Source organism: Strongylocentrotus purpuratus, unplaced genomic scaffold, assembly GCF_000002235.5.
Source record: "Strongylocentrotus purpuratus isolate Spur 01 unplaced genomic scaffold, Spur_5.0 spur5_scaffold_1, whole genome shotgun sequence".
Classification (NCBI taxonomy): Eukaryota; Metazoa; Echinodermata; class Echinoidea; order Camarodonta; family Strongylocentrotidae; genus Strongylocentrotus; species Strongylocentrotus purpuratus.
In genome coordinates, this window is record NW_022145594.1 from 3,281,579 (window position 1) to 3,306,200 (window position 24,622).

At 35.4% G+C, this 24,622-nt stretch overlaps 2 protein-coding genes across 2 annotated transcripts; both read right to left on the reverse strand.

Moving 5' to 3' along the window:
- Window positions 1–662: 662 nt before the first annotated feature.
- LOC115920967 lies at window positions 663–19,398 on the reverse strand. The gene is made up of 6 exons (XM_030977791.1): window positions 19,045–19,398; window positions 16,345–16,503; window positions 5,010–5,177; window positions 4,391–4,555; window positions 3,472–3,636; window positions 663–779 (listed from the first exon to the last, which is right to left on the reverse strand). Exons 1-6 carry the CDS (start codon window positions 19,396–19,398, stop codon window positions 663–665), a joined length of 1,128 nt encoding a protein of 375 aa, XP_030833651.1.
- On the reverse strand, window positions 19,227–23,833 carry LOC105440530. The gene is made up of 3 exons (XM_030977511.1): window positions 23,577–23,833; window positions 21,310–21,590; window positions 19,227–20,748 (listed from the first exon to the last, which is right to left on the reverse strand). The coding sequence occupies exons 1-3, from the start codon at window positions 23,759–23,761 to the stop codon at window positions 19,625–19,627; spliced, it is 1,590 nt and encodes a 529-aa protein (XP_030833371.1). The 5' UTR covers window positions 23,762–23,833; the 3' UTR covers window positions 19,227–19,624.
- Window positions 23,834–24,622: the final 789 nt, after the last annotated feature.

The window sequence follows — 24,622 nt, forward strand, 5'->3', positions numbered from 1 at the left end:
TGCTCCACAATGACATTGTCCCGAGGCTCTTGCAAGACTGGAATATTTGCATCTAACCCCCTTGGTAGGGTGTCTGGGGTAACACTGGTGATGGCATTTACCGGGTTCACGCGAAGAAACCTAAAATAACGTTGAAAAGGACTGTAAGGAATGATGGGAAACTGAGTAACGTTTGAGTTGCCCAAGTTGGCTGAGCTATAAAGAAAACTGATTTTTGCTTACTATCCGTTTGCAAGATGAGAAATAGAAAAATTGGTCTTATTGAAAGTACTAGTCTCAAGAAACATTTTGATCAGTGTATGAAGAAGAAAAAAGGAAAAGAAGAGACTACAGCCCCCTCCCCCAAAAAATAAAATAAATAAATAAATAAAAAATAAAATACATATTTACATACAGTATAGATATTTACAAAGAAAACAAAAATTCAACAAAATTTAGGTTGACTGATTCCACTTTTCAATAGGGAATTTGTTCAATAAAGCTGTTACTGAATATTCATTACTGTAAGACAAGAAATATTCATTTTGTTTAAAGGTAAACAGTATCACTTTATCGCATGCTCCATGAAGAGGTATCAGCATTGTAGCTTTTCTTAGTATTATATACTTTATATATCGCACTATTCATGAAAAGTCTACATGCCGTTACCTGAATTTTTTCCATCACATATACTGTACTGACCTTTGCAAACATGTGAGGGTGTGAAGAAATGAGTTCAAGTCATCTTGAGCAACTCCATTGAACCTGAAGTTTCCTTTCCTGATCTGAGGAAAACAACCCTGTAACATAAAATAGCAACATTGCTTGTAAACCTTGTATCAGTTTGAAGTAAGTGGATCTATTTCATTCTTGAGGAATACACACTCAACAGCTACAGTTACATCTGCACCCTACACTGGCTCTTAATCCCTCAACGTATCCAATTCAAGATCCTTCTCCTCACGTTCAACATCATCCATCATCGCGCACCATCATGCCTGATTGAACTGATCTCACCCAAACAGACTACCGGCATGAACCTTAGATCATCATCCAGACCCCAGCTCGCACTTGGTCCTCGCACCCACAACCGCTATGGTGACAGGGCCTTCTCAGTCTGTGCCCCCACTCTTTGGAACACTCTCCCCGCCCATATCCAGGTCTCACCCACCATTGACATTTTCAAAAAGAATCTAAAAACTCATCTATTCCAAAAGCAACCCAAATAACTATAAAATAAGTTATGGCCCGGTCCCACTGGCCGATGGACACAAAACGTATGCAATAAGGACACAGCGGCAACCAAAATTTTGTGGGTTGCTCCATCCGATTTCATCCGCTCCAGAAATGGACAAAATTTGCGAAAATTTGCGAAAACAGAACGGAAAATAACGGACGTGGGTAGTATCTAGCAGGGATGTTAAACGGATGTTCTTCGGAAGCCTAGCGGATGAAAGCGGATGGAAGTGGATGACAGCTTTGAATACTTTATAAACAAGATGCATACGCTTACATCCTTTCTATTTCCATGCTACTAACGATGTTTAAACACCCCATGTACGTTATCTTTCCTCCCTCTTTCCGTTTTTATCTGCAGCGGATGTGAGTTGCGAGGTTGCCCAGAGGATGCAGAGAGGATGATAACAGACATAGAACGTTTGTTGCTCGTATTTGTCGCGTATTTACATCGTACACGGCGGAAGTTCATCCATTCTAAAAGTTTTGTGCAGCTCAAAACTTTTTGCGCGGATGAAATCACAGTGGACGGATGCTCGACGGATAGAGCGTATGAAACACGTATGCAATGAGTACACAACGGATGCATAGCGTTTTCCAACAGATGGCAAGATTTGTTTACGTTTTACATCCTCTTTGCATCCGTAAGTAGAGTGGGACCGGGCCTTTAGAATAAATATTGCCATGCCTTTATTTTGTCTTTTCAAATTATTACTATAATTGATATAATGATATAATGTGTTAATTTCCAAGGAATTTACATGTTTTGTTAATTTCGCTAGTAATGTTTGATCTTCTTGTAATGTTAATTTGGTAAGTTATAGTAATATTTGATCTTCTTGTTAATTTAAGTAATGATAATTTGTTAAGTTATGTTATTACTATTGTGTTTTCTTGGTAATTAGAGTAATGTTAATTCCATTAGTAATTTTGATTTGTGTACATGTACAGCGCTTTGAAACTTTTGTCACAAGCGCTATTTACATTTTTTGTATTATTATTATTAATCAAAATGAAAATAAGAAGGAAAAAAAATAAGTATGGACAATTAACAAAAGCTAGAGTAAGACAAATTTTGTGCAAGAAATTTACATTAGTACTGGTAGTAGTATCCTCTATAGCAATAATAGTGGAACATGGTATCAACGACAAGTAAATCAAAATCAACTACCTGTAAAACAAATTTTTATACTTTTTTTTATACTTTTTCTAATACTACTAGCGGATCACAGAACAATAGAGAACAGAAGAGCATTACCAGCATTATAGCCCAGCACGGGGGATTTCCACCCACCACTCACAATGAAATTTAAGCATATCAATGGGAACATTTAGATCTAACAACAGTTGTAGATCTCGCAGATGTTTCTGTTCTGTCATTTTCACCAAAAAAAGAAAACATATATACATATGCACCCTATAACGATTACTGCTGTTTCATTCGTTCAATTACCCTCTCCATGACATATATACATTAGTACACACATACCTGTATAGATGATGCTTTTGCTTTTAATGTAGAGCAGAACTCCTCATTAACACTATGAACAGGCCAGACAAATTGACTAAATATGATCTTGCCAAAGTCTTTTTTTTTTTTTTTTTTTTTTAATAATTAGATCATTAAAAGATTAGTTTCAGTATTAAAGGTATTTATAACTCTGGATTTCACAAAAAGAACACACTACAGTGTCCATGGAGAGGATTATTTAGATAAAGTGATTTTTTTTTTATTTTTTTTTTTTAATATTTTTTAAAATTAAAACTATATATGTATTCTTTATACGGCTTTAAACCTGTTTGCATTGGTTTGTCCTACATACCCAGAAATATACGTTTGCTATCAATGTTCTCAAGGTATTTAAAACTCTGAATTTAATGTGCTCAAGAACCCTAAGTCAGGAGGTTTGTTGCTTCAGTGCAGTTTTGAAAATTCAAGCCTCTATTAAAAATTGGCTCTTTAAAAAATACATGACAAGTTTTCATATCAATCAAACTTGGAAAAGGTTGGATGTTTATTATTGATCAAAACAATGTCAATCTTATACAAGTTTGAATTTCAACTGAATCAGTACAAGTGTAGTTTGCTTTCCTTCCATGTTTCATGACTATCCCAATATACCAAGTGAATGGCCTTTAAAAAAAGAGGAGTGTTTGGAGAAGGAAGAAACAGATATACATGTGCACCATATAACTATTACCGCTATTTCTTTCTTTCAATGACACTCCATGACATTTACATTAGGACACACATACCTGTATGGATGATGCATTTGCTTTCAATGTAGAGTAGAATTCCTCACTGAGTTTCATAGCAAGTTTCAGGTCAGTCAGGTTTGGCATATAACACAGTGCTTCTGCTAGGTGATGTGATGAGGCTGGTGTGGGACCCTGGATATGATCAAGCTTGAGAGCCTGGACCTGCATTGTTTGTGAATATAGTTTAAATAAGCAGCACGTCTATACATGCATATGTCTTATTTACTAACTTCCCAATGTATTCTTACATTTCACACAAATTCCATTAATTACATAGATATATTTATAACATTCTTAACAAGAATGATTGAATAGATTGTATTTTCAAATTCAATTCTGATCTATTGAGCAAAAGAACACACTGCAGTTTCCATGGAGAAGATAATTAGAGTGATTTTTTTTCTCCAATTCTATATGTATTCTTTATACGGCTTCCAACATGTTTGCATCGATATATCTTACTGCTAATAACATCGAAATTAATAAAACCAAGAAATATATATTTGCTATCAATGTTCTAAAGGTATTCATAACTCTGAATTTAATGTGCTCAAGAATCTTAAGTCAAGAGGTTTGTTGCTACAGTGCAGTTTGGAAAATTCAAGCCTTTATTAAAAAATGGCTCTTTAAAAACTATATGACAATTTTTCACATCAATCAAACTTGGAAAAGGTGGGATATTGATTATTGATCAAAACAATGTCAATCTTATACACGCTTGAAATCAACTGAATCAGTACATTTGTAGTCTGCTTTCCTTCTATGTTTCATGACTATTCCAATATACCAAGTGAAAGGCCTTTTAAAAACAAGGAGTGTTTGGAGAAAAAAACAGATATACATGTGCACCATAAATCTTTTACCACTCGTTTTCTTTCAATGACCCTCCACGACATTTACATTAGGACACACATACCTGTATGAATGATGCATTTGCCTTCAATGTAGAGTAGAATTCCTCATTGAGTTCCATAGCAAGTTTCAGGTCAGTCAGGTTTGGCATATAACACAGTGCTTCTGCTAGGTGATGTAATGAGGCTGGTGTGGGACTCGTGATATCAATGAGCTTGAGGGTCTGGACCTGCATTGTTTGTGAATATAGTTAAGCAGCACATCTATACATGCATATGTTTTACTTACTAATTTCTGACTGGATTTCATGTGCACAAGACCCTAAGTCAAGAGGTTTGTTAGTACAGTTTGGTAAATTCAAGCCTTTATTAAATTTGGCTCTTAAAAAAACTGTATGACATATTTTTCATACCAATCAAATTTGGGAAAGGTTGGATATTGATTATTGATCAAAACAATGTAAATCCTATATCAACTTGAATTTCAACTGAATCAGTCCATGTGTAGTTTGCTTTCCTTCCATGTTTCATGACTGTTCCAATTTACCAAGTAAATGGCCTTTAAAAAAGGGTGTTTGGAGAAAAAACACATACATGTATATACATGTGCACCATATTATTAGTACTGCTCTTACTTTCTCTCAATGACCCTTTCCATGACAATTTACATTAATATACACATACCTGTATGGATGATGCCTTTGTTTTCAATGTAGAGTAGAATTCCTCAGTGAGATCCCCTCCAAAGAGTTCCAGGTCAGTCAGGTTTGGCATAGAACACAGTGCTTCTGCTAGGTGATGTGATGATGCTGGTGTGGGAAACTGGGGACCATCAAGCCAGAGAGTCTGGACCTGCATTGTTTGTTAATATAGTTAAGCAGCTAATCTCTATACATGCATTCGTTTTATTTACTAGTACTAATTTCTCATTGCATTCTTATGTCTATCACCTCGAGTATGTATAATACAGCTGTATTTATATTTACATTCTTAAGCTTAAGATAATTAAATAGATTTTTTTGTTTTAAATCAATTCTTGTATAACATTCAAGTTTTCATCAGAAGGATGATTAAATTTTTTTTAAATATTTTTTATAAAAAACCCTTTTCTGTTTGCATTGATAAGTCTTACTCCGAACAACACTGAAATAAATAATATCCAGAAATCTGCATTTGTTATTAACATAGTGAAGGTATTAATAGCTCTGGTTTCATGTGCACAAGAAAGCTAAGTCCGGAGGATGTGGCTATTGAACAGTTTGGGTAAATTTAAGCCTTTATCTAAATTGGAAAGGGTTGGATATTGATTAGTGATCAAAATAATATTAATCTCATACACACTAGAATTTCAATTAAATATATTCTTCTATACTTTGCTTTCATTCAATATTTCATGACTATTTCAACATTTTTGGTAAATGGATTTTAAAAAACAAAAGGTATTTGGAATAAAAAAAGACATGTATACATGTACACAGGGTTGTTTGATTTAAATCATGTCGATTTAAATCACTTGATTTTTTTCAAAAAAATCACTGATTTAAATCAACTTTTATGAAAAAAATTAGTTTTCTCTATTTTCTCTTCTTCTTAACAGATACTTTCAATGTAATCATTTTCATTTCTGTTCCACATGCTTTAGAGATACTTTAAAAGAATGATACACCCTCATGGAGTCTGATTTAACACCACTGTTTTATTTTCAAATTGTAAAACAAGCAAAACTGATGAAAACAACAAGTTTCTAACGAAGTAATGATAAATAACTCTCTGTATGTACACCAAACTGTTAAATCTTCAATAAAATAATATATAAAATCTACAAAGGTGCTCAAAGTCCACAACTTGGATACTTTTACAAAACAGCTGAACTACTTGTATGTACCTCCTTCTTGTTACTATTAATACCCATTCTTTCAATTACTTAAGTTGAAGGCATATGTGTACATTTGATAAGAATTACATGTATATTTGCATGCTTGTGTATTTTCTTATCAATACCCATACATTCAATTACACAATTTCAAAGTACACATGTATACTTAATAAGTAAGAATTTAAAAATGGGAAAGTTGCTGGGCAAGTGTTACTGTATGCAGCAATACAACTGCTGTGCTTGCTTGTTCATGTAATAGTTTGAAAAAACAGCACATCAATGATGTGGTGGACAGTGGTGCTTATCCTGCATCTTGCAACGAAATTTATTGAAGTTTTATTTGGAACTGAGGTTACACTGTAATGAAAACATAAAATGTGTATTTTGTTACAAGCATATCAGGAAGTGCCTATTGCAAATCTGGTTAAATATTACATTCAAATTAGATGTTAACGTACAGACTGATATAAAAATTTCAAGAGTTTAAATGTATACATAATACATAACATTACTTGGGCTTCCATAAAATGTCCCTCTCTATCATGCAAATAAATAAATAAAAAAAATAAAAAAATTACCTGTATATAAGTGGATTATTGTGTCAAATAGTACAATACACAATGTTCAAAAGACTACTTGACCACTATTATTGGTGTAAAACAGTTTAAATATAGTCTAAAACTTGTTAAGTGTGACCATTATTTTTCGTTGGAAAAAAATCAAAAAAATCTGATTTAAATCATAAAAATCCGATTTAAATAAAAAAAATCAACAACCCTGCATGTACATCATATCATCAATACTACTTTCCATTTTTAATGACCCTTTCCATGACATTTACATTAGGACACACATACCTGTATGGATGATGCCTTTGCTTTCAATGCAGAGAAGAACTCCTCAGTGAATGCCGATCCAGAGAGTGTCAAGTTAGTCAGGTTTGGCATGGAACACAGTGCTTCTGCTAGGTGATGTGATGAGGCTGGTGTGGGACACTGGAGATTATGAAGCCCGAGAGTCTGGACCTGCATTGTTTGTCAATATAGTTAAGCAGCTAATTATACATGCATTTTTTGTATTTACTAGTACTAATTTCACATTGCATTTATATGTTGAGACCCTTCTTATCAATGTTTCTAGCTCTATCTTACGAGAAATGGACTCCGGATCTGTCACTGCCATGGTCCTTTTAGATATGTCCTCAGTCTTCAACACCGTAGACCACAAAATACTTGTAAATACTCTTACAAGTCTGGGTATCCAGGAATAGGCTCTTGAATGGTTTGAATCCTGTAGTTCATGCCATGCACAGTCTGTCCTTTTGAATGGTTTCACATCCTCCCCCAGGCCACTGGGCTGTGGAGTAACCCAAGGCTCTGTGGGCGGGCCCACCTTATTTTCAACATATCTAATTGGTCTCAGAAATGTTTATCAACGTCACTCTGTTCAATATCATTTATATGCAGATGACATACAAGTTTTTGTTTCTTTTCCGCCGCATCAAATTCAAGCTTCCCAAACCTTGCGAAATTTGAAAAATTGCATCGCTGATATTGACGCCTGGATAAGGTCACATTCTTTGCTATTAAATCATAGTAAATGCGAATTCATTCTTTTTCGGCTCAAAATCTCAGTTGAATAAATTAAATATAGACTCCATTTCTATTTCCAGTAACACCATTCCCTTATCAAATTCATGTCGCGATCTTGGCGTCATTCATGATTCTCATATGTCTATGTCTAAACATATCACCAGCATTTCCAGATCAGTTCGCTATCAATTGAGCAATATTGGCTTCATACGGAAATATCTGACTCGTTCGGCAACAGAGAAACTTGTTCACTCACTTATTTCTTTACGTCTGGATTTCGGCAACAGTCAACTCTATAATTTACCAAATTCACAAATTGCAGAGTTACAAAAACTACAAAACTCAGCTGCACACATCATTTCTCTGTCAAGCAAACATAGTCACATTACACCTATCTTACAAAATCTCCATTGGTTGCCTGTAAAAGAATGTATAATTTTCAAAATCCTTCTTTTAGTTCATTAAATCACGAACAGAACAGCTCCTGAATACAACCAGTCTTTAGTTCACCTCTACCAACCCACACATACCCTCCGATCCTCCAACTCTGGTATTCTACACATACCACTTTCAAAGAAATCTTGGGGGGAACAAGCTTTTGCTCATGCCGGACCAGCCCGGTGGAATTCACTTCCACAGGAGCTGGAGAACTCCGAATCTCCAACGTCTGTTAAGAGCAACCTTAAATCCCATTCGTTTAATTTTGCGTTTTGAAGACAGACATTCATTCATTCTTTCATTCATTTTCTTTCTTATGTAAATGTACACGGTTCTTTGTCATGATGTAATGTGTTCCCTAATATTTTTGAAGCGCCTTGAGCATTTAATTAAAATGGAAAATGGCGCTATATAAATCTCATGTATTATTATTATATATCTATCACCTATGGAAGGTATAACACAGATCTGTATTTATATTCAAAATCTGAACATAAACAATGAAATAAATAAATAAATAAATAAAAAATCAAATAAATAAAAATCATCAGAATATTTGAGTGGCCTTCTTCTTCAGGAGTTGCTATGGTCAGTGCTTCCAGATCTTCTTGGGTGCAAGGGTCATTAATATTCCACATGTAATCTTTAAGGAGAATGAAACCCAACAAATTTTAAGTGATAGCCTTACTAAAACAAATTAGAGCCGGTCAAAAATATCTTGAAATTACTTAGCAAGGAAGAAAAATCTCTCCTTATTTTGCAGTTTCCTTGCTAGCCATTCTAATTAAAATAGTGATGTCATAGGAGTACAACTTGTGAGATACCCACTGACCTGTATTCAGTGTAGGACACTCACATGTGAAATACAGGACAATGGTTTCTTAAAGATTTACTTTTTTATAATACATTCAAATAAATGGATAATCAAATTTTCATTTTGAACAGTGGTCTTTGTGAGTTTACAGGCCTATGGCGCCTGTGGCAAACAATAACACATAACAAAATCTTTCATTCAGACCTACAAGTTGTGAAGTTTGGAGAGCATAATTGCATATTGATACCGTGATATGATGGTTGTTAGTTTCTTGTCTTTCCTCACTTAAAAATGCAGATCATGTGCAGATCTCCCTGGTTTTACTAGAAACTGTGTACCGGTAGACCTACACCATTAAACCGCCATCCAGCCAGGCACCATATTTAGTAATATCATTCTGTCTATCTATAGACCGAGGTTTGGGAAAATGCAAAACTAATTAGGTGGTCTGTTGTCAACAGACCACCTATTGATTTCGTCAGAATTTTCTTTTTTCTTTATTATTTCTTTATTTTTATTTATTTTACCCCCTTTTTTGTGAACAAGATAACTCAAGATCAGTTTAGTCAATTTCGTTCAATTTTGGCACAGTCATAGGTCATTGTCATAAGACGTGACAGAAACATTTCCAAGGTCATCAAGTCTTTATGACGTCATCCAGGCGCCATTTTTTTTTTTTTTTTTGGTACTTTTTACTCAGGATCATATCTCCATAACGGAAAAGCATTTTTTATTCATATTTATCATAATTAAGGTCAATATCGGTCCAGTCCATTTTGCGAGCTCGCAAAAAATAAAAATGCTTGAAATCTTCCCAAATTCATTTTGCATACGTTTTAGGCCATTTTAAGCATTTCAAAAATTTTGCGTGCGCACACCATTGCGAGCGCATAAATTTTTGCGCACGTAATAGCATTTTGCAACATGTATCTGCCAAATTTTCTCTGTCATCATATTTGGCACATTTTTCCAAGCATTTTCATACCTTGTTCATCTTTTTCTGACCATTAATAACGGAATGAGCGTCCGTTTCAGATACATGTCCGTGCGTGCGAGCTCTTGTAATACATCGCATATATGGGCAAAAACATGCCTACCGGGTACAAAATCCATTGTAGCTCTCTAAGATGCCCGTTGACCCCTAATTTTCTTTTCATATTTGGATAGAATATGAATTGTAGATATGATTTTATGTCTCATTTGACCCTCAATGAACTCATGGCATCATCATAATGGCCTCTGAACTCAAAATTTCAATTTGCATATTACGACGTCAGCATATTTTTGGAAAATTGATTGTATTACTGTAAATATTGATCGATTTTCTTCCAAATGTTGACATGTTCTAGCTAAGACAAATTTAGTCACCACATTTTTTTCATTTTGACAAAAGCATCATGGCGTATTTTTGCGATTAAAGGAGGCATGTCAATTTTTCACATTTTGTGTGTATTCTATATGGGACATGACTTTTTTTCATCATGATCATCATTGTTTACATGTCTATATAAATTCTCCCATTCTCAAATCTATCATATGAAGTGAAGACAGACCACCTTATTCGTCCCCATGACGAATTAAATTTCTAGTTATGTTTAGTTGTTTGATATCATCACCCAGTCTAATTGTATCTAAATGGTATCTATATATAATATATAGTTTCATTGGCGATGAGATAAAGGGAATTTACAAAGACTTTTCAGAAATCATTTGACAGCCAGGCAGACCATCATGTTAGCATCCATGAATGGGGTTCTAGGACATCTCCTAAAGTATCTCTTTGCTCACTGATGTAACAGTTTGCTCTCAAAATATTATTCTTTCAAAATACTATGATTGTTAATCAAATTGGAACCTACATGTGTGAGTCTAAATCAATTTCTTACTGATATTTAGACTATATAGTCTTTACAATGTTTCATTAATGAGATATATGAAGAAAAGGGAGAGAAAGGGTGTGCAGAAAATAAATATACATTCTACTTAAAATGAAAATCTAGGGCAAGACCAATAGAGAGCGAATTCATGGTCTCATCAAAATAATAATCCAGTATTGAAACATCATGATGATGAGAGAAGATAGGGAGGAGAGGGAGAAGGAAAAAAAAGACAGATAGAGAGAGAAGGTCGAAGGTATAGAAGACAGTTTTAACAGGTATACTTTATTTGTGGTGGTGGTTATTTTGCCTGACTGCTAAGAAAGCATAAATGCTTGTAAGCAACCAGACGTTCGACGGCTTTAGGCCCTCTCCGACGGACCTGGTAATGAGGATTAATTTTTTTCTCCATATTTTTCCCTCCACAGGGATTTTATTGATTTTCATTTGAAACAAATTAACAAATATATATTCAAGGTAATTTACATTTATAACATAAATAAAATTGGCTTCTAAAGATACAAGTATTGTTGAACTGTTGAGTTAACAGAAAACTAACAAATCAATAATAAATTTCCGAAATTAAGTTCATGGAAAGAAAAAAGAAACACAGAAAAAATGTCATTTTAAGTAAACAAATTCCTGAATTGAAACCATTTTTGTGTGAATTTATTATTTCTACAATTCGAATTTGCAATAAATACTTTTCGTTTTTAAGTAATTTATAATCGAAACTCTAATATTATCAAAGTCGGGCAATATTTTCTTTATTTTGCAAGTATACACCATCTGTCGCACCACAATCAGTATACAATTCAATGCATAATTATTTGAACCTCTTAAACCAAATAATTTATCTTGTAATGAAAATGTTAATTTATTTCCGGTTCCAGTTTAAATTCAGTGCTATAACCTATCTCAAATATGTTTAACATGCGTACAATCACATAGCAGATGTATGACTGTTTCAATCTGTTCATTACAAAATGTACATTCTTTTCTTGGGACTAAATTCATTTTAAACAGTAGATCGTTCGTATATATAATATGTGTTGCAAAACTGAAACCATCGTAAGTCCACATCAATGGTACAATTAAATCCAATAGAACAATATGTTTCCCAACTCTTATTATTCAGATCGAAAATGCATTTCCATTTAAGAAAACTTTTACATAGTCGTTTTCTTCTCTTTGGTAAAATTGCATAGATATTATGTGAACATCCTTTAAAACGTTTCATAACAAATGCCATTGTATCTGGGAAAAGAGGTTGTGGCACCTTGTTAAAAATAGTACAATTGTTAAACCCTTGTCTAATTGCATCCCATAATCCACAATAAAATTTTTTTTATTTGAATTATACTTTTCTTGGAAGTGTTCCAGAGAGAAAAAAATCACCATTTGTGTTTAAAATATCATTGACAAAACGAACTCCCTTTTGACACAAATCTATATTATATATTGAGCTATTGCCTATTTTAATGTACCGGTAATCATTATTCCACAAGGGTTGGCAAGAAATGTTATCATAATGCATGGACAAGAGCGTAATAATAATAATAATATTTAATTTTTATATAGCGCTTAATACAAATGTCTCTAAGCGCTTTACAAATATACTATTACCCCCGGTCATTGGATTCAGTGCTTAATAAGCTTAATAAGCTGTTCCAAAAAATAATTGTTTCCCATATATAATTTTAAATCTTGCAGTTCAGGCAAGAAAGATTGCAAAAGACAGAGGAAATTGCTATCTATTGAGCCAATAACTAATCTCTTAATCCAGGAAATTTGTAATGATTGGCAATGTGTGTTTAAATCTATCATCTTAACCCCTCTGTCTGAGTAACTTTGTGACATTTGTTTTCTACTTATTTTATCAGGTTTCTCCCCCATATAAATCTATAAAAGTGAGCATTTATATCTTTCAAAAGATTTTCACCAGGATTAGGGAGGGGCAAAAAAGGTAGTTTAATTTGAATACCAACAATGACTTTACGACAGTGATTCTTCCAAGAATAGTTAAAGATGAAGTTGAGTTCTAGTCATGCGATTGCATTGTGAAAGAAACGGTGTGGAATCGACCAGAAAAGGTTGATCATCTAGCATATAAGAATGTGTGTGTATTGCAAGGTTCTGGAATCATCAAAATGATAAAAAATTTGGCCAATTATTGGTAAAGTTACAAACACTGTACTAATAAAGATGTATATGGGACTACACAAACATGTGGCGTAAAAAACCTACCCCCGAGTTTAAGATGTTACATTACATATTTAGAATATGAAGGCATTTGAAGAGCCATGCTTTTCAGGGAACATGTCTTATCTGATGTTCTTCCACGCTTGCATAGTAAGAATGATAAAGTTCACAAATTATTTTTCACCTCTTCCCAGAACTGAACCTTCTCTTTAAGTATCGCCTGAACCACGATGTCATTTGACTTTTGATTTCTTTAAATTTTTCATTAAAACTGTGCATTACCAGTTTGGGCATATCCGTACAAAAGTCTATACCTAAATATCTGAAATAATCATCAAACACCCAATTTAGATTTCTATTCAAAAGAACACCATTTTTATTTTTTTTAATCCTCCAATCCAAATCGCATGTGTCTTCTGTATTATAACTTTTAAACCAGACATTGCATTATATTTATCTAAAATGTTTAATGCACCGTTGAATTCCATTACTGACCCGTTCAATATTAGAAGTATCAGAGTATCATCTGCATATTGAATTATTTTAAGTTGTCTACCAGGTAAACCAACAATGGAATCGGAATTTCTAAACAAAAGACCTAGTATTTCGGCGCATAATAGAAAGATAAGAGCCGACAACCTCGCTCTATTGAAAATCTTGGAGACAGGTATCCATTGAGGTAATGAGGATTAATGGCTTACCAAAGGGCACTAGCGCATCGCCTTGGTATCGAACCCGCGTCACCGGATTACGAGACCATTGCTCTACCGACTGAGCTATCGCGTCTCCTTGACAATTCATTACTTAGTGCAAGCAAGAGAAGTAACAATAAAACCGATGGTTACCACAACGAAATCTAAAAAGAGTAATTCTACCTTTATGTGGAAATCAATAAGGTAATATTCATGGAGGATGGATTTATGTTAATATCAATGAAACCAATTAAGTTGGCATCAAAAAATCTTCTACCAATCTTCTAGATTAATTCAAGCATTTCAAATATATGTCTAACTGATCATAAACATATCCTTAATATGGGAGTACCTTGAATTAGCCTTGTTTGATTCAGATACAAGAATTAAAACAACAAAAATTCACTTCATGGTTTGACAAAATCAATATAAGTAGTGATTCTGTGGACAAAATCACTATGTGACATTGATTTTGTGACAAAATCAAGTATTCAGAGTGATTTTGTGACATATTCACATGTGTCACATACATGGTGCCCCACAGTGCATAGTTGGAAGTGGAAATGGGGGGGGGGGGGTGACATGGAAATGCTGACATCTAGTGCAGCTATCTTTGTTGGGTTAGTTTGCTCGATTGTTTCTTTTATAATTGATCTAGCAAAGTATTGGTGAATCAAAATAGATAAACATCTATCAAAATTGATTGATGTGTAGAATTGTCACTTCTCACATTTTTTCCAATCTCTGGCATTTTACCTCTGATATTTCAACCTCTCACACTTTTACACCAAATAAATTGTACTTGGTAGTTGCAAGGGAGGGGGTAAATTGTCCAAGGGGTACAATGTAATTGTCCAGATACAGTCCATGGAAGTGATTTAAATCATGCAAACTCTGCTAGCCAGGGACACTTATCATATACTCTTCTGTATTTATCTAATTATTTTATATATTATAATTGTATTTTGTGTTTTGTGATGTAAAATTTAACATCTTCCATTTTGTAAATTACATAGAGGGGCCAGAATCGACTAGCAAATACATGTGCTATTTTCTGGAATTTCATAAGTTGACCTTTGTGACCCTGACCATCGAGTCCAAAAAAGCGTTAACGTACACACAGTACATGCAGTCTAGTCATTACGTCACGATCACATCACCATGGTACCAGCACGCGCACAGCTAGCTGTGCGCGTTAATTTATTTTTCCGGTGCGCGCACGCATGCGTATTGGGTCTATCGTCAGAATTAACGCCTACTGGGCATGCGCAGAAGTCTTGACTACAAGTTAAACACGACCTGCGCAGAACTTAAACAGTTGTTTAGTTAAACACGACTTAGACAGGACTTAAACAGTTGTTTAGTTAAGACTTAGACACGACTTCAGAATACAAAATTTAGTTAGACAGGACTTAGACACGACCTCGCGTCTAAGTCGTGTCTAACTAAACAGTTGTTTAACTTTAGACATGGCTAAGTTAGACACGACTTCAGAATACGGGCCAATGCCTCCGGCAGCACCTTTATAATATTTCTAGGATTAAGAAATACATATATATCTGACTTTCAGTACATGCCAAAACATGTTAATCCTTAATCCAAAGTTGTAAGGATTTATATGCAAATTCTCTTCCTGCAAATGCAAATGTGACCGATACTATAATGCATCAGAGTCCAAAATAAAGGCAAGAATCACTCACCCTTCTTATTTCTTCAAACTGATTGTAGCCTAAAATGATTATATTATTGCTATCTACCCAATGTTTTACTACTAGTGCTTTCTATTTTTTTCCTCATTAGTAAAGCTCAATAATACCAAATAGGCCACTCTGTGACGTATCTTGCAAAATGCAAAGTCCCCTCCCTTTGACCCTGTAATAAATTCCTTTAAAAAATGTATGATTTCCCTCAAGAAATTTTTCAATCATACATTCATTCGAAATATAATCATACAAATCATTTTTATGCAACCCCTGTATGAAACATATCTATTCCATCATCAATAACTAAGAAAATAAAAGTTTATAAAATTTTCTGCATTGAACAAATTGAAGAGGAGCTTGCAAGATACATCAGTGTTGCAAATATTTGTTCCACTGATCACAACATCAAAAATTCATAACTTGTGTATCTTTAATCAGATATTGTTCAAACTTTCACATATTTGTTTCTCTTATTTTTCTGCTTTTATTAAAACAAACTTAATATCAAGGTGGACTTCCCCTCTAATTATGGTGTGATCTTCCTATATGTGATTTTTTTTTAGAGCATTCAAGTTCTATAAGCATACAGCTGTTTACATGGTGCTCCCTGCCCACACTCTAGGTTTCCACGGTTAGTTTTCACACTTTTCAAACAATGCTGCCAACTTAGTGAAAAAGACCATTGATATTATCTTCTGTACAAAAAACAGCATATATGAGATATTTAAAGGAATTAAAGAAAATTAGAAAAGGGAAGAGATGGTATTGGAATGAAATTAAATTAAAAACTCACACATACATCACAATTGTGGATAAACTGCTCACCTTTGATTCTTTTCCTTTCCTTGCAAGTGTTTCAAAAAAACGATGGTGGAATGCAGCTCGGTTAACGAAAACTTTCCTCAAGGATGACATAGAGCATATCATCTCTGCCACATCAAGTGACACAGTAGGTCCACAATCTCTCTCAATACGGAGTTCAACCTGGATAAAATGACAAAGTGATTACTGATGGGATGCAGAATATAGATGTTCACTTGGATGTAAGCCAAACATGAGTAACCTACATGAGCGGTTGCCCTAAATGTGCTGCTAGAACTACAGAGAGTAAGAGGGAAATGTAAATAACTAAGGATACAGGCTGAATAACTATTACCATGACATTTCATATCAAATTCCTATTTTGGGGACAGTAGGAATATCTCATCTTCGTTTACCATGTAATAAACAGAGAATCTTAAAAAAAATTAAACGAGAGTATAAATCTAAGAACAGGTTTCAAAGGAGATTACTCAAGTCCACACCATCTGGTGCCTCGAACATACCTTAATCATTTATAAATGTTAATAGGAATACCATCACTAAATTAAAAGGGTGGATACAGAGCAAACATTTAGGCTGGCAAAGGAGAAAAGAAGAAAAAATGTTGATACCCCCGGCATGAGCACAGTTGTATGTATTCAATCTTACCAAGGGAGAGTGAAGCAGAGGATGAATTAAAATCAAAATTAATAATGTACATTTATGTTAAGAGTTGCAATTTCAATAACACCAATTTTACACTGGGCCAAGAATATCAAACAGATTCCTTTGTTGACCTCTGTTTACCATGTTTGCTCCTGTTACATGTAAACATTCATAAACCAAGAATTGGGATTTCAATTGGGCAAGAGATATTTTTTTTTTGAAGGGATGAAAATGGGCAAACTATTGTTGAAGTTTCCTGTCCCCAAATTTTATCTCATCTAAAAGGTATAGATGCAATGTGTATGCATGTGCCAGTACATATACATAATAATGTAATTGAATTGAGTCAATGCCTTATATCAATTTGCGCGTTCTGAATTTTTTCTTATTCCTCTTCCGCCCAAATCACATTCGTTTTGCATGCAGCTAGTGCTTGTTATTCCTAATTAGGTCCTTTTCTCTATCCCAATTCCTTTCAGATTTTGTATGCATATGCTTTACCATCTCACCGTCTGCACTAGCGGCTAAACTTCATCCAGGCGCCATTTTGACTGTTTCGGGACCGTTTACATGACTTTCTTTCAGTCTACCTATCTCCCCTATCCTAGATGCTACAGACTGCTAACAAATTACTCTAAATAGTGCAAGAGATGCTCTTAATCTTAAATATACAATTGGTCCTTCAAAATGCAATCTTCATACTCTAAATATAAGGCCGAAATCGACTTTTTCAACAATCGCTAAAGTTCTTTAAATATTGACCAATGAAATAGAAAAATTACCTTTACTTTGTCATAAGTCTAAGAACAGGTTTCAAAGGAGATTATTTAAGTCCACACCATCTGGTGCTCAATCATACCTTAATCATTTATAAATGTTAATAGGAATATGATCACTAAATTAATATGGTGGATTTCTGTCTGAATTTTTTACAGCATGTTTATCTTTGCATTGCACATATTTCTGCTGAATTTCACACATCAATATAGTCATGCATGATATGAATAGCATCCTCTAAAGTTCTGACAATGGATGTTTATAGGGCCATACATGTAGCTTTATCATGCCTGGCTTTATCGGTACCCTTTTTTGGATTTACATACTTCAAGATAAACAATTTTCAGCAACAACAACAACAAAATTTGTCCTACCACTGACCGACTAGAGAAAAATTGCTCTCAAAAACCATACTTTTCAGGATAAATCCTTTTAAACTTCAACAGGTGTATGCGCTCAATTTGCGAACTTTATACCTAGATCTATGAAACTTGGCAGACATGTATATCAACCTACTTGACAACAGACTGCCAACTTTGGTAAAATTTCATGACGTCATCATCACAAGATTAATTTAAAAAATGCTGAATTTGCTATGCATCACATTACAATGCGTGAAATGCTTGGAGTACCACAATGGAATGCGCCTTCAAATGGTTCCATACACATGTTCACTCAGAAAATTTTTAGTAAATCGAAATTGGAAGCAGGTCACAATTCTGATTACGCAGGGTTTCTGCCCGTAACACGTAGCGGCTATAACTTCTATTTTCAGACTGATTTTTGCCCCTTTTCGGTTTTTCTTTATCTTGAAATTGTATTGAAAAGAATTTTCTGGGTGGCCAAACTCAGGGCATATCTCATAGCCTAATTTCACAAATCTGTCAAGCGGGACGTTTTAGATGCCATTTTATATCCTGCATTACAATGTATCGCTCTATATGCGTCATGTATTGGTATGTTAGCATTCAAGGCCATACACATGTAGGCAAAAGTATATATGGAAAACCATACATGTGTGTGCGTAATGTTGTGTACATTGTACAAAGTACCATTGATCTAATTGCTCAGTTTATTTATCTGCTCAAAAAATAGAAATGCAGGAATCAATGCATGCATATCATCACCGATTGCAGCTCTAGTTTTTAAATTATTTCTGTTTAAACCTCCTTGATGTACCCTTCCATAATTATACTGTTGTACTGTAAACAAATTGCAAAAAGACGTAATGTAAAAAAATGGATGTACTAATTGTGTTTATCAAACTATGATTAAACTTACCACATGCGGTCCAATGAATGCATAACCAGCTACAGTGTGTGCTGTCATGTATGTGCCTATGGTCAGCTCAATCTCCTCTGATGAAATCCTGTCCCTCACCAAGGCTGCTACATCTGGGTCCTGTCTCTCAAAGGCTACATCAACAATGAAAGCTAACTCTATGGCCAATAGACTCCTGTTTACTCCTTGAAGCATAGACCTCATTACATGGGTTGCAATACTTTTGTTTTGTGACACAGTGAAGTACAGGAGATACCTAAACCTCTCCTTCCATGGCAGCACTACTTGCTCAATCAGCCTGTTGAATTCATTACGATCTGATTCATACAGGGAAGCAAGATGGACTCCAGCCATGTACTCCTGAAACAGTTTGTGAGGAAAGAAGACTGGCAATTGCACATAAGAATTTCCCTGGTGTATGTCCATGCTAGTGGTAATTCTGTCCTCCTGAGACAAAATCCCAACCCTACAGGCAGTGTCCTTGGATTCTGGGCAAATTTCAAAATCGTCTTCACCGAAAACTAAGGTATTTTCTAGCAGACCATTGAGGGCCTGTTTGGCAATTGGTATAAGGAGCTCATCAATTTTTTTTCAAAGAGGCAAGAAGTGAGGGGCTGCCTACTTTCTTCACCTCTTTCTGAGCATAATGTTCTTTTAGAAAGGCAATCATTGTTTTGAATATTTGAGAAAAAGTTTTCAGTGATTTCATTTCCTTTAGTTTTTGCTCACCAACTTCTTTCCACATAAGACACAACATGGCTACATATATAGGATAGTGGGCCATGTTTTCAGATATGACATCATTCTCACGGGTGAACTGGATAAGCTGATTTGCCTTATCCTCATTCTTTGGAAAGTATTTGTGAATGTAAACTGACAAATTCTCTCTGTTGAAACCCTCAACATGAATGAATGTGTAGAGCTTCATCAGATCACCATCTGATCTAATCTCTACTGCTCTCCATGGGCGAGTGGTAACCAAGACAGGGCAAGAGGCAAGTTGATTGGAACAAAGAATGTCTACAAGTCCAATATCACCAGTCTCAGATGAGCTTCCACATGCCTCTGAAGAGTTGACACTTGGCTGTGATGGCTGAAGTTGCATTTGACCAGTAGACTGTGATTCGCAGGATTTATACTTCATGATTTCGCCACTGACTTCGTCTAGCCCATCGAATGCAATGAATACCTTGTCAGGATTTGACTGGATATACTCAGTAATCTGAGAAACCGTTGCTGGATTGTTTTTGGCCAGATAAGACTTTGCAATCTTGCCAATAGTGTGTTGCTTAAATTCACGTAGAGGAACAATCAAGACCCACACAAAGTGACTGAAATGCATCCCTTCAATCCAGTCCCAGGCAATTTTAGCACAAAATGTACTTTTTCCAGCCCCTGCCTCTCCCTGAACCATGATCCGCTTGGGGAACTCTCCATTGACTTTGAGATCAAGGATATCATTGTAATCTAGCATTTGTTTTTCTGTCCCATGTTCTTCTAGTAAGACGAGATTAGTATACATGTCTTTAAACTGCACAATGGAAGCAGGATTAAGAGGATCAGCTCTGATCTTACATACAGTTGACCTGTACTTGAACTTGAAATCATTTGCACACCGCTTAACTAGTTCAGGAGAAAGTGGTTTGGTCTGAGATTCACCTGAAGGAGGTTTGGTCTGTGATTCGAGCAGTCTTGATGACCCTCCTAAAAATACATAGATAATCGATATTCATATGGTTACACATAAACATGTATTTTGATACATCTGAAAGGATTTTAAAGGCATGAGGCTAATAATGTGACCTACGACTAGGTGCATGCACTCATGCAAAGACACAAAGTCCTACATGTTTGTCTGAATTTGACTTGTATGAAGACATGAAGTCAATTATGCATCCGTGCATGGGCAGATGCATAATGATAGTTATCATAATGAAATAACGCATAAGGATAACTTTTTGTAGAACATGTACACATAAAAAAAGCTGACAAATATTAAACTCTGCTATCACTCAAAGAACTTGTACTATACTGGTGTACAGAAAATACCTAGGATTAACGAAATTCAATTAGTAAATTATAAAAACATACATGTGGCCTGATAAAATTTGACACTTCTGTAAATTGTGGCAAATGTACATGCATGTATAGAACACAGAGCATCAGTCATTTTATCTAGATGGTAAAAACTGACTTTACTTTAATGCATGGTTTTCTATATCTTCTGTTGACATAGCAAGACTGCAATAATTAGTATCTGTTTACCTGTGCTGTTTGGTTCATTGAGTAATCTGTCTGATAAGCCACCCAAGTCGATCTCTCGTAGTTTGTCTGCCAAAACCTGCCGTTTGTTTGAGTGTGGAGGTTTTTGCATGACATTCCATTTCATGAATACCCGCAAAAATGCATTGGTATAGTTATTCCACTTCTGAATCAGGATGTTCTCTAGCTGAGCATAGGAGAACCCTAGGGATATCCCTACAGCCTCGTAGTAAGATGGTTGGATATCATGGGCCAGCTGCAGGAACTCCATGTCACTGACATTACTGTAAAATGAATAATAAATTAATTGGGTATGATAGGATATTAGTTCGAGACAGGGCTCCCGTGAGCCTTCCCACGGGGGCTCTTTTTTTAATACAAATTTCCATTGAATTGGTACCTATGAAACTCCTAGATTCCTTGGTATTTTCTTATTGTCATTTATTTAAGTCGGCATTTTCCCTCTTAGAAATTTACTTGACATAGCTGCTATTGACTTTTATCCCGTGATGACATTCTCTCCATTTGTTCCCGTTCTGCACATAATTTCCTTATTCGGAGCAACCTTATTTACATTCTTTCTTTACTTTTAGTCTTTACCATATCCTTCCAAAGCACAGGGGCGGATCTAGCTTTTTGCTAATTAGGGTGGGGGTAATCCAAATAAGATGTGGAGCATCGTCCACGAGCCGCGTAGCAGCGAGGCGATTTTTGTTGTTGCTATTTTGAACCCTCGCCCCTGTGAGCAACCTGACGGGGGCGATTATGGAGCTCACGGGGGCGAATCGCCCATCGCCCCCGTGTATTTTGAGCGTTAGAGAGCATCCTATTGCCTGAGAAGTTATCATGTGATACTCAACAAGTGCTTGAGCGTGCAATATAACAGCCTAGGAATATCAGAATATAATGCCTGTGATATTAACAATTGAAACATATTGGTCCAAGTTGCAGGTCAGGGCAGTATTATTCTGTCAAGGGTAATTAATAGGGACTTTTCGTTTTACACGACGAGAGCGTAGACTGCCGCGTGTGCCTTTGTGTTAAGGCACTGGGCCGTGCCCGGCAGTGCCTTAAAAGGATGGCACATTACCTTAAAAGGATTCACACGTGGCGGTCTACGTTCTCGTTGTGTAAAACGAAAAGTCCCTATTATTGTCTAATATTGGACCTCTTGACTGTGTTGCACTTTTTTTAGCACTAATTTTAAACCATGGGTTATGTAAATGAACTTAATGAAGGTTAAAACCATGGGTTAAATTTAGACCTCCTTTGTGAATTCGGGCCTATAAGTTTGTTCTATAAAATGATGATTTCAAGTGACACATTGATCTCATTCATGACTGACCACATTGTGTGGTTTGCCTTGTTTAAGGAGGTTGAGTTTTTGGGAAAGGTGACAAAAAATTATGAGCTTTTTCACACTTTTTATGTTAGTGTGGAAGAGTATCATAGAACAAAATCTTCCCTGACTGAAAAAGACAGCTCTTCAAATGCCCTCATTTTTAAAAAAAAAATTGTTTTTGACCACATGCACTTTCCTGCCGCCATGTTTGTGGAGTCCCAAATACGGTACACATTTCTATGTCCAGCTAGTACATACATGACTTTTAGCAAGACTGGGCAAAATTATAATTTTGACAACTCCAACACCTCACAGTATACACCAATACTTACATGTATGTGCTACATGATCAACCTTTCCTATCGCTTCCACACTGTTTCTTTCGCAATGCAATCACGTAACTTTAGGTCCCTTTTTCATGAAACTTGTTATCAATCAAAAATGCTAAACTTCTATGACATTTCTGATCTCAGGCTCTCAGGCTCTCAGCAGAACAAATGCCACAATAGACCAATTCACGGTTAGCACATCTCTGTAATGGCCCCGAATATCCACAGATCTTCAAAACATGGAGAAGTCCCACTTTGTACATTTTGAAATAATCACTCCTACAGCGATGGAGGTGCTACATATAGCCTTTGTTTCTCCTTTTCAAAGAATACTTCCACCTGTGTATCATGGAGTGCACTGCTTGTGCATGAATGAATAATGTTACATAACTCCCATCAGCACATATCCGGTATTTCGTCTCCGTATTTTTCACAATTTGTTCTGCAATAACCTTTATCTGCTCTTCCTCAGACTGCAACCGTGAACTTGCTTATTCTAGTAGCTTATAACAGTTATTGTAACTTGTTATGATAACAAGGTTTATGAAACAGGGCCCAGAATTCAACGTCATTGTTAACCCTAAAGGCGCTATGCATACCTTACTGCAGGGTTAGGACCTGGATTGGTTTCAACGTCACCAGATCTCATCAAGAGGATCAGGAGCAGATAGAGAAGGCAGAATCCATCCATGGTGTAAGATGTCCTTCTCACTCGACAGAAATGTACCAGTAGTCCTCTGGAAAATGGTGATATCACATGGACGACAGTATCTGAAAACAACATTAAAAAATATAAATATTACGCATATACAACAGATGGAATAACTATCCTTCAGAGTTTCAATTCACTACATCTATTTAATAATAGCTTAAGGTTTTGGGTGCTTTACTTCAACGCCATAAACTTTTTCGCCCACGCCTCCTGAAACCCGCCTTTGGAAAAAATGACTGGGACCAGCCAAGAAGCTGTGCCTCACAGGGTTAATATTCAAGAAATGCTGTAGGTCTATTTGGGCAGAAAAACAATGATTTTGTGATTTTTTTTTTGTAGTCAACAATCAGGGCACCCAGGTTTCTTTCCCAGCATGCAACGATTGTCATCATGTATTGCAGAGTCTACACCATATATAGAGATCCCAGGAGTTATTCAAGGCCCCTCGGCCCAGCAGTGGCAAGAAGAGGCACAGGAATGGAATCAATTTAATAGATAATCTTTGTTAAGTGCCTCGTTACAAATTATTTCATTCACCCGTTACAAATAATTTTATTTCAATAATCAGAATGTGAAATTGCAAACATTAGTTGTTACATGTAGATCTAGGTAGGAAAAACATGATTTCTTGTCCGAGACTACCTAACAACATCATGGAATAGGGTCTACATGCAATTTGCATTCTGACTATTTCTTACTTACTTACTTACTTTAATACAAGATGTTGTACTAGACCTACTAGGTCTATAAGCCTGGTCATCGATCCAGGATTCTTCCATGATTACTGCTATTTATGGAGGCCGGGAGGAGGTTGTGTAATAACATGAGACAATTATTTGTAACAGGTGAATGAAATGCTTCTAACAAAGATGTATACCCTATGCATTAAATTTGCTTCCATTTAATACGAAAAAATTGAGAAATTCTAAAAAT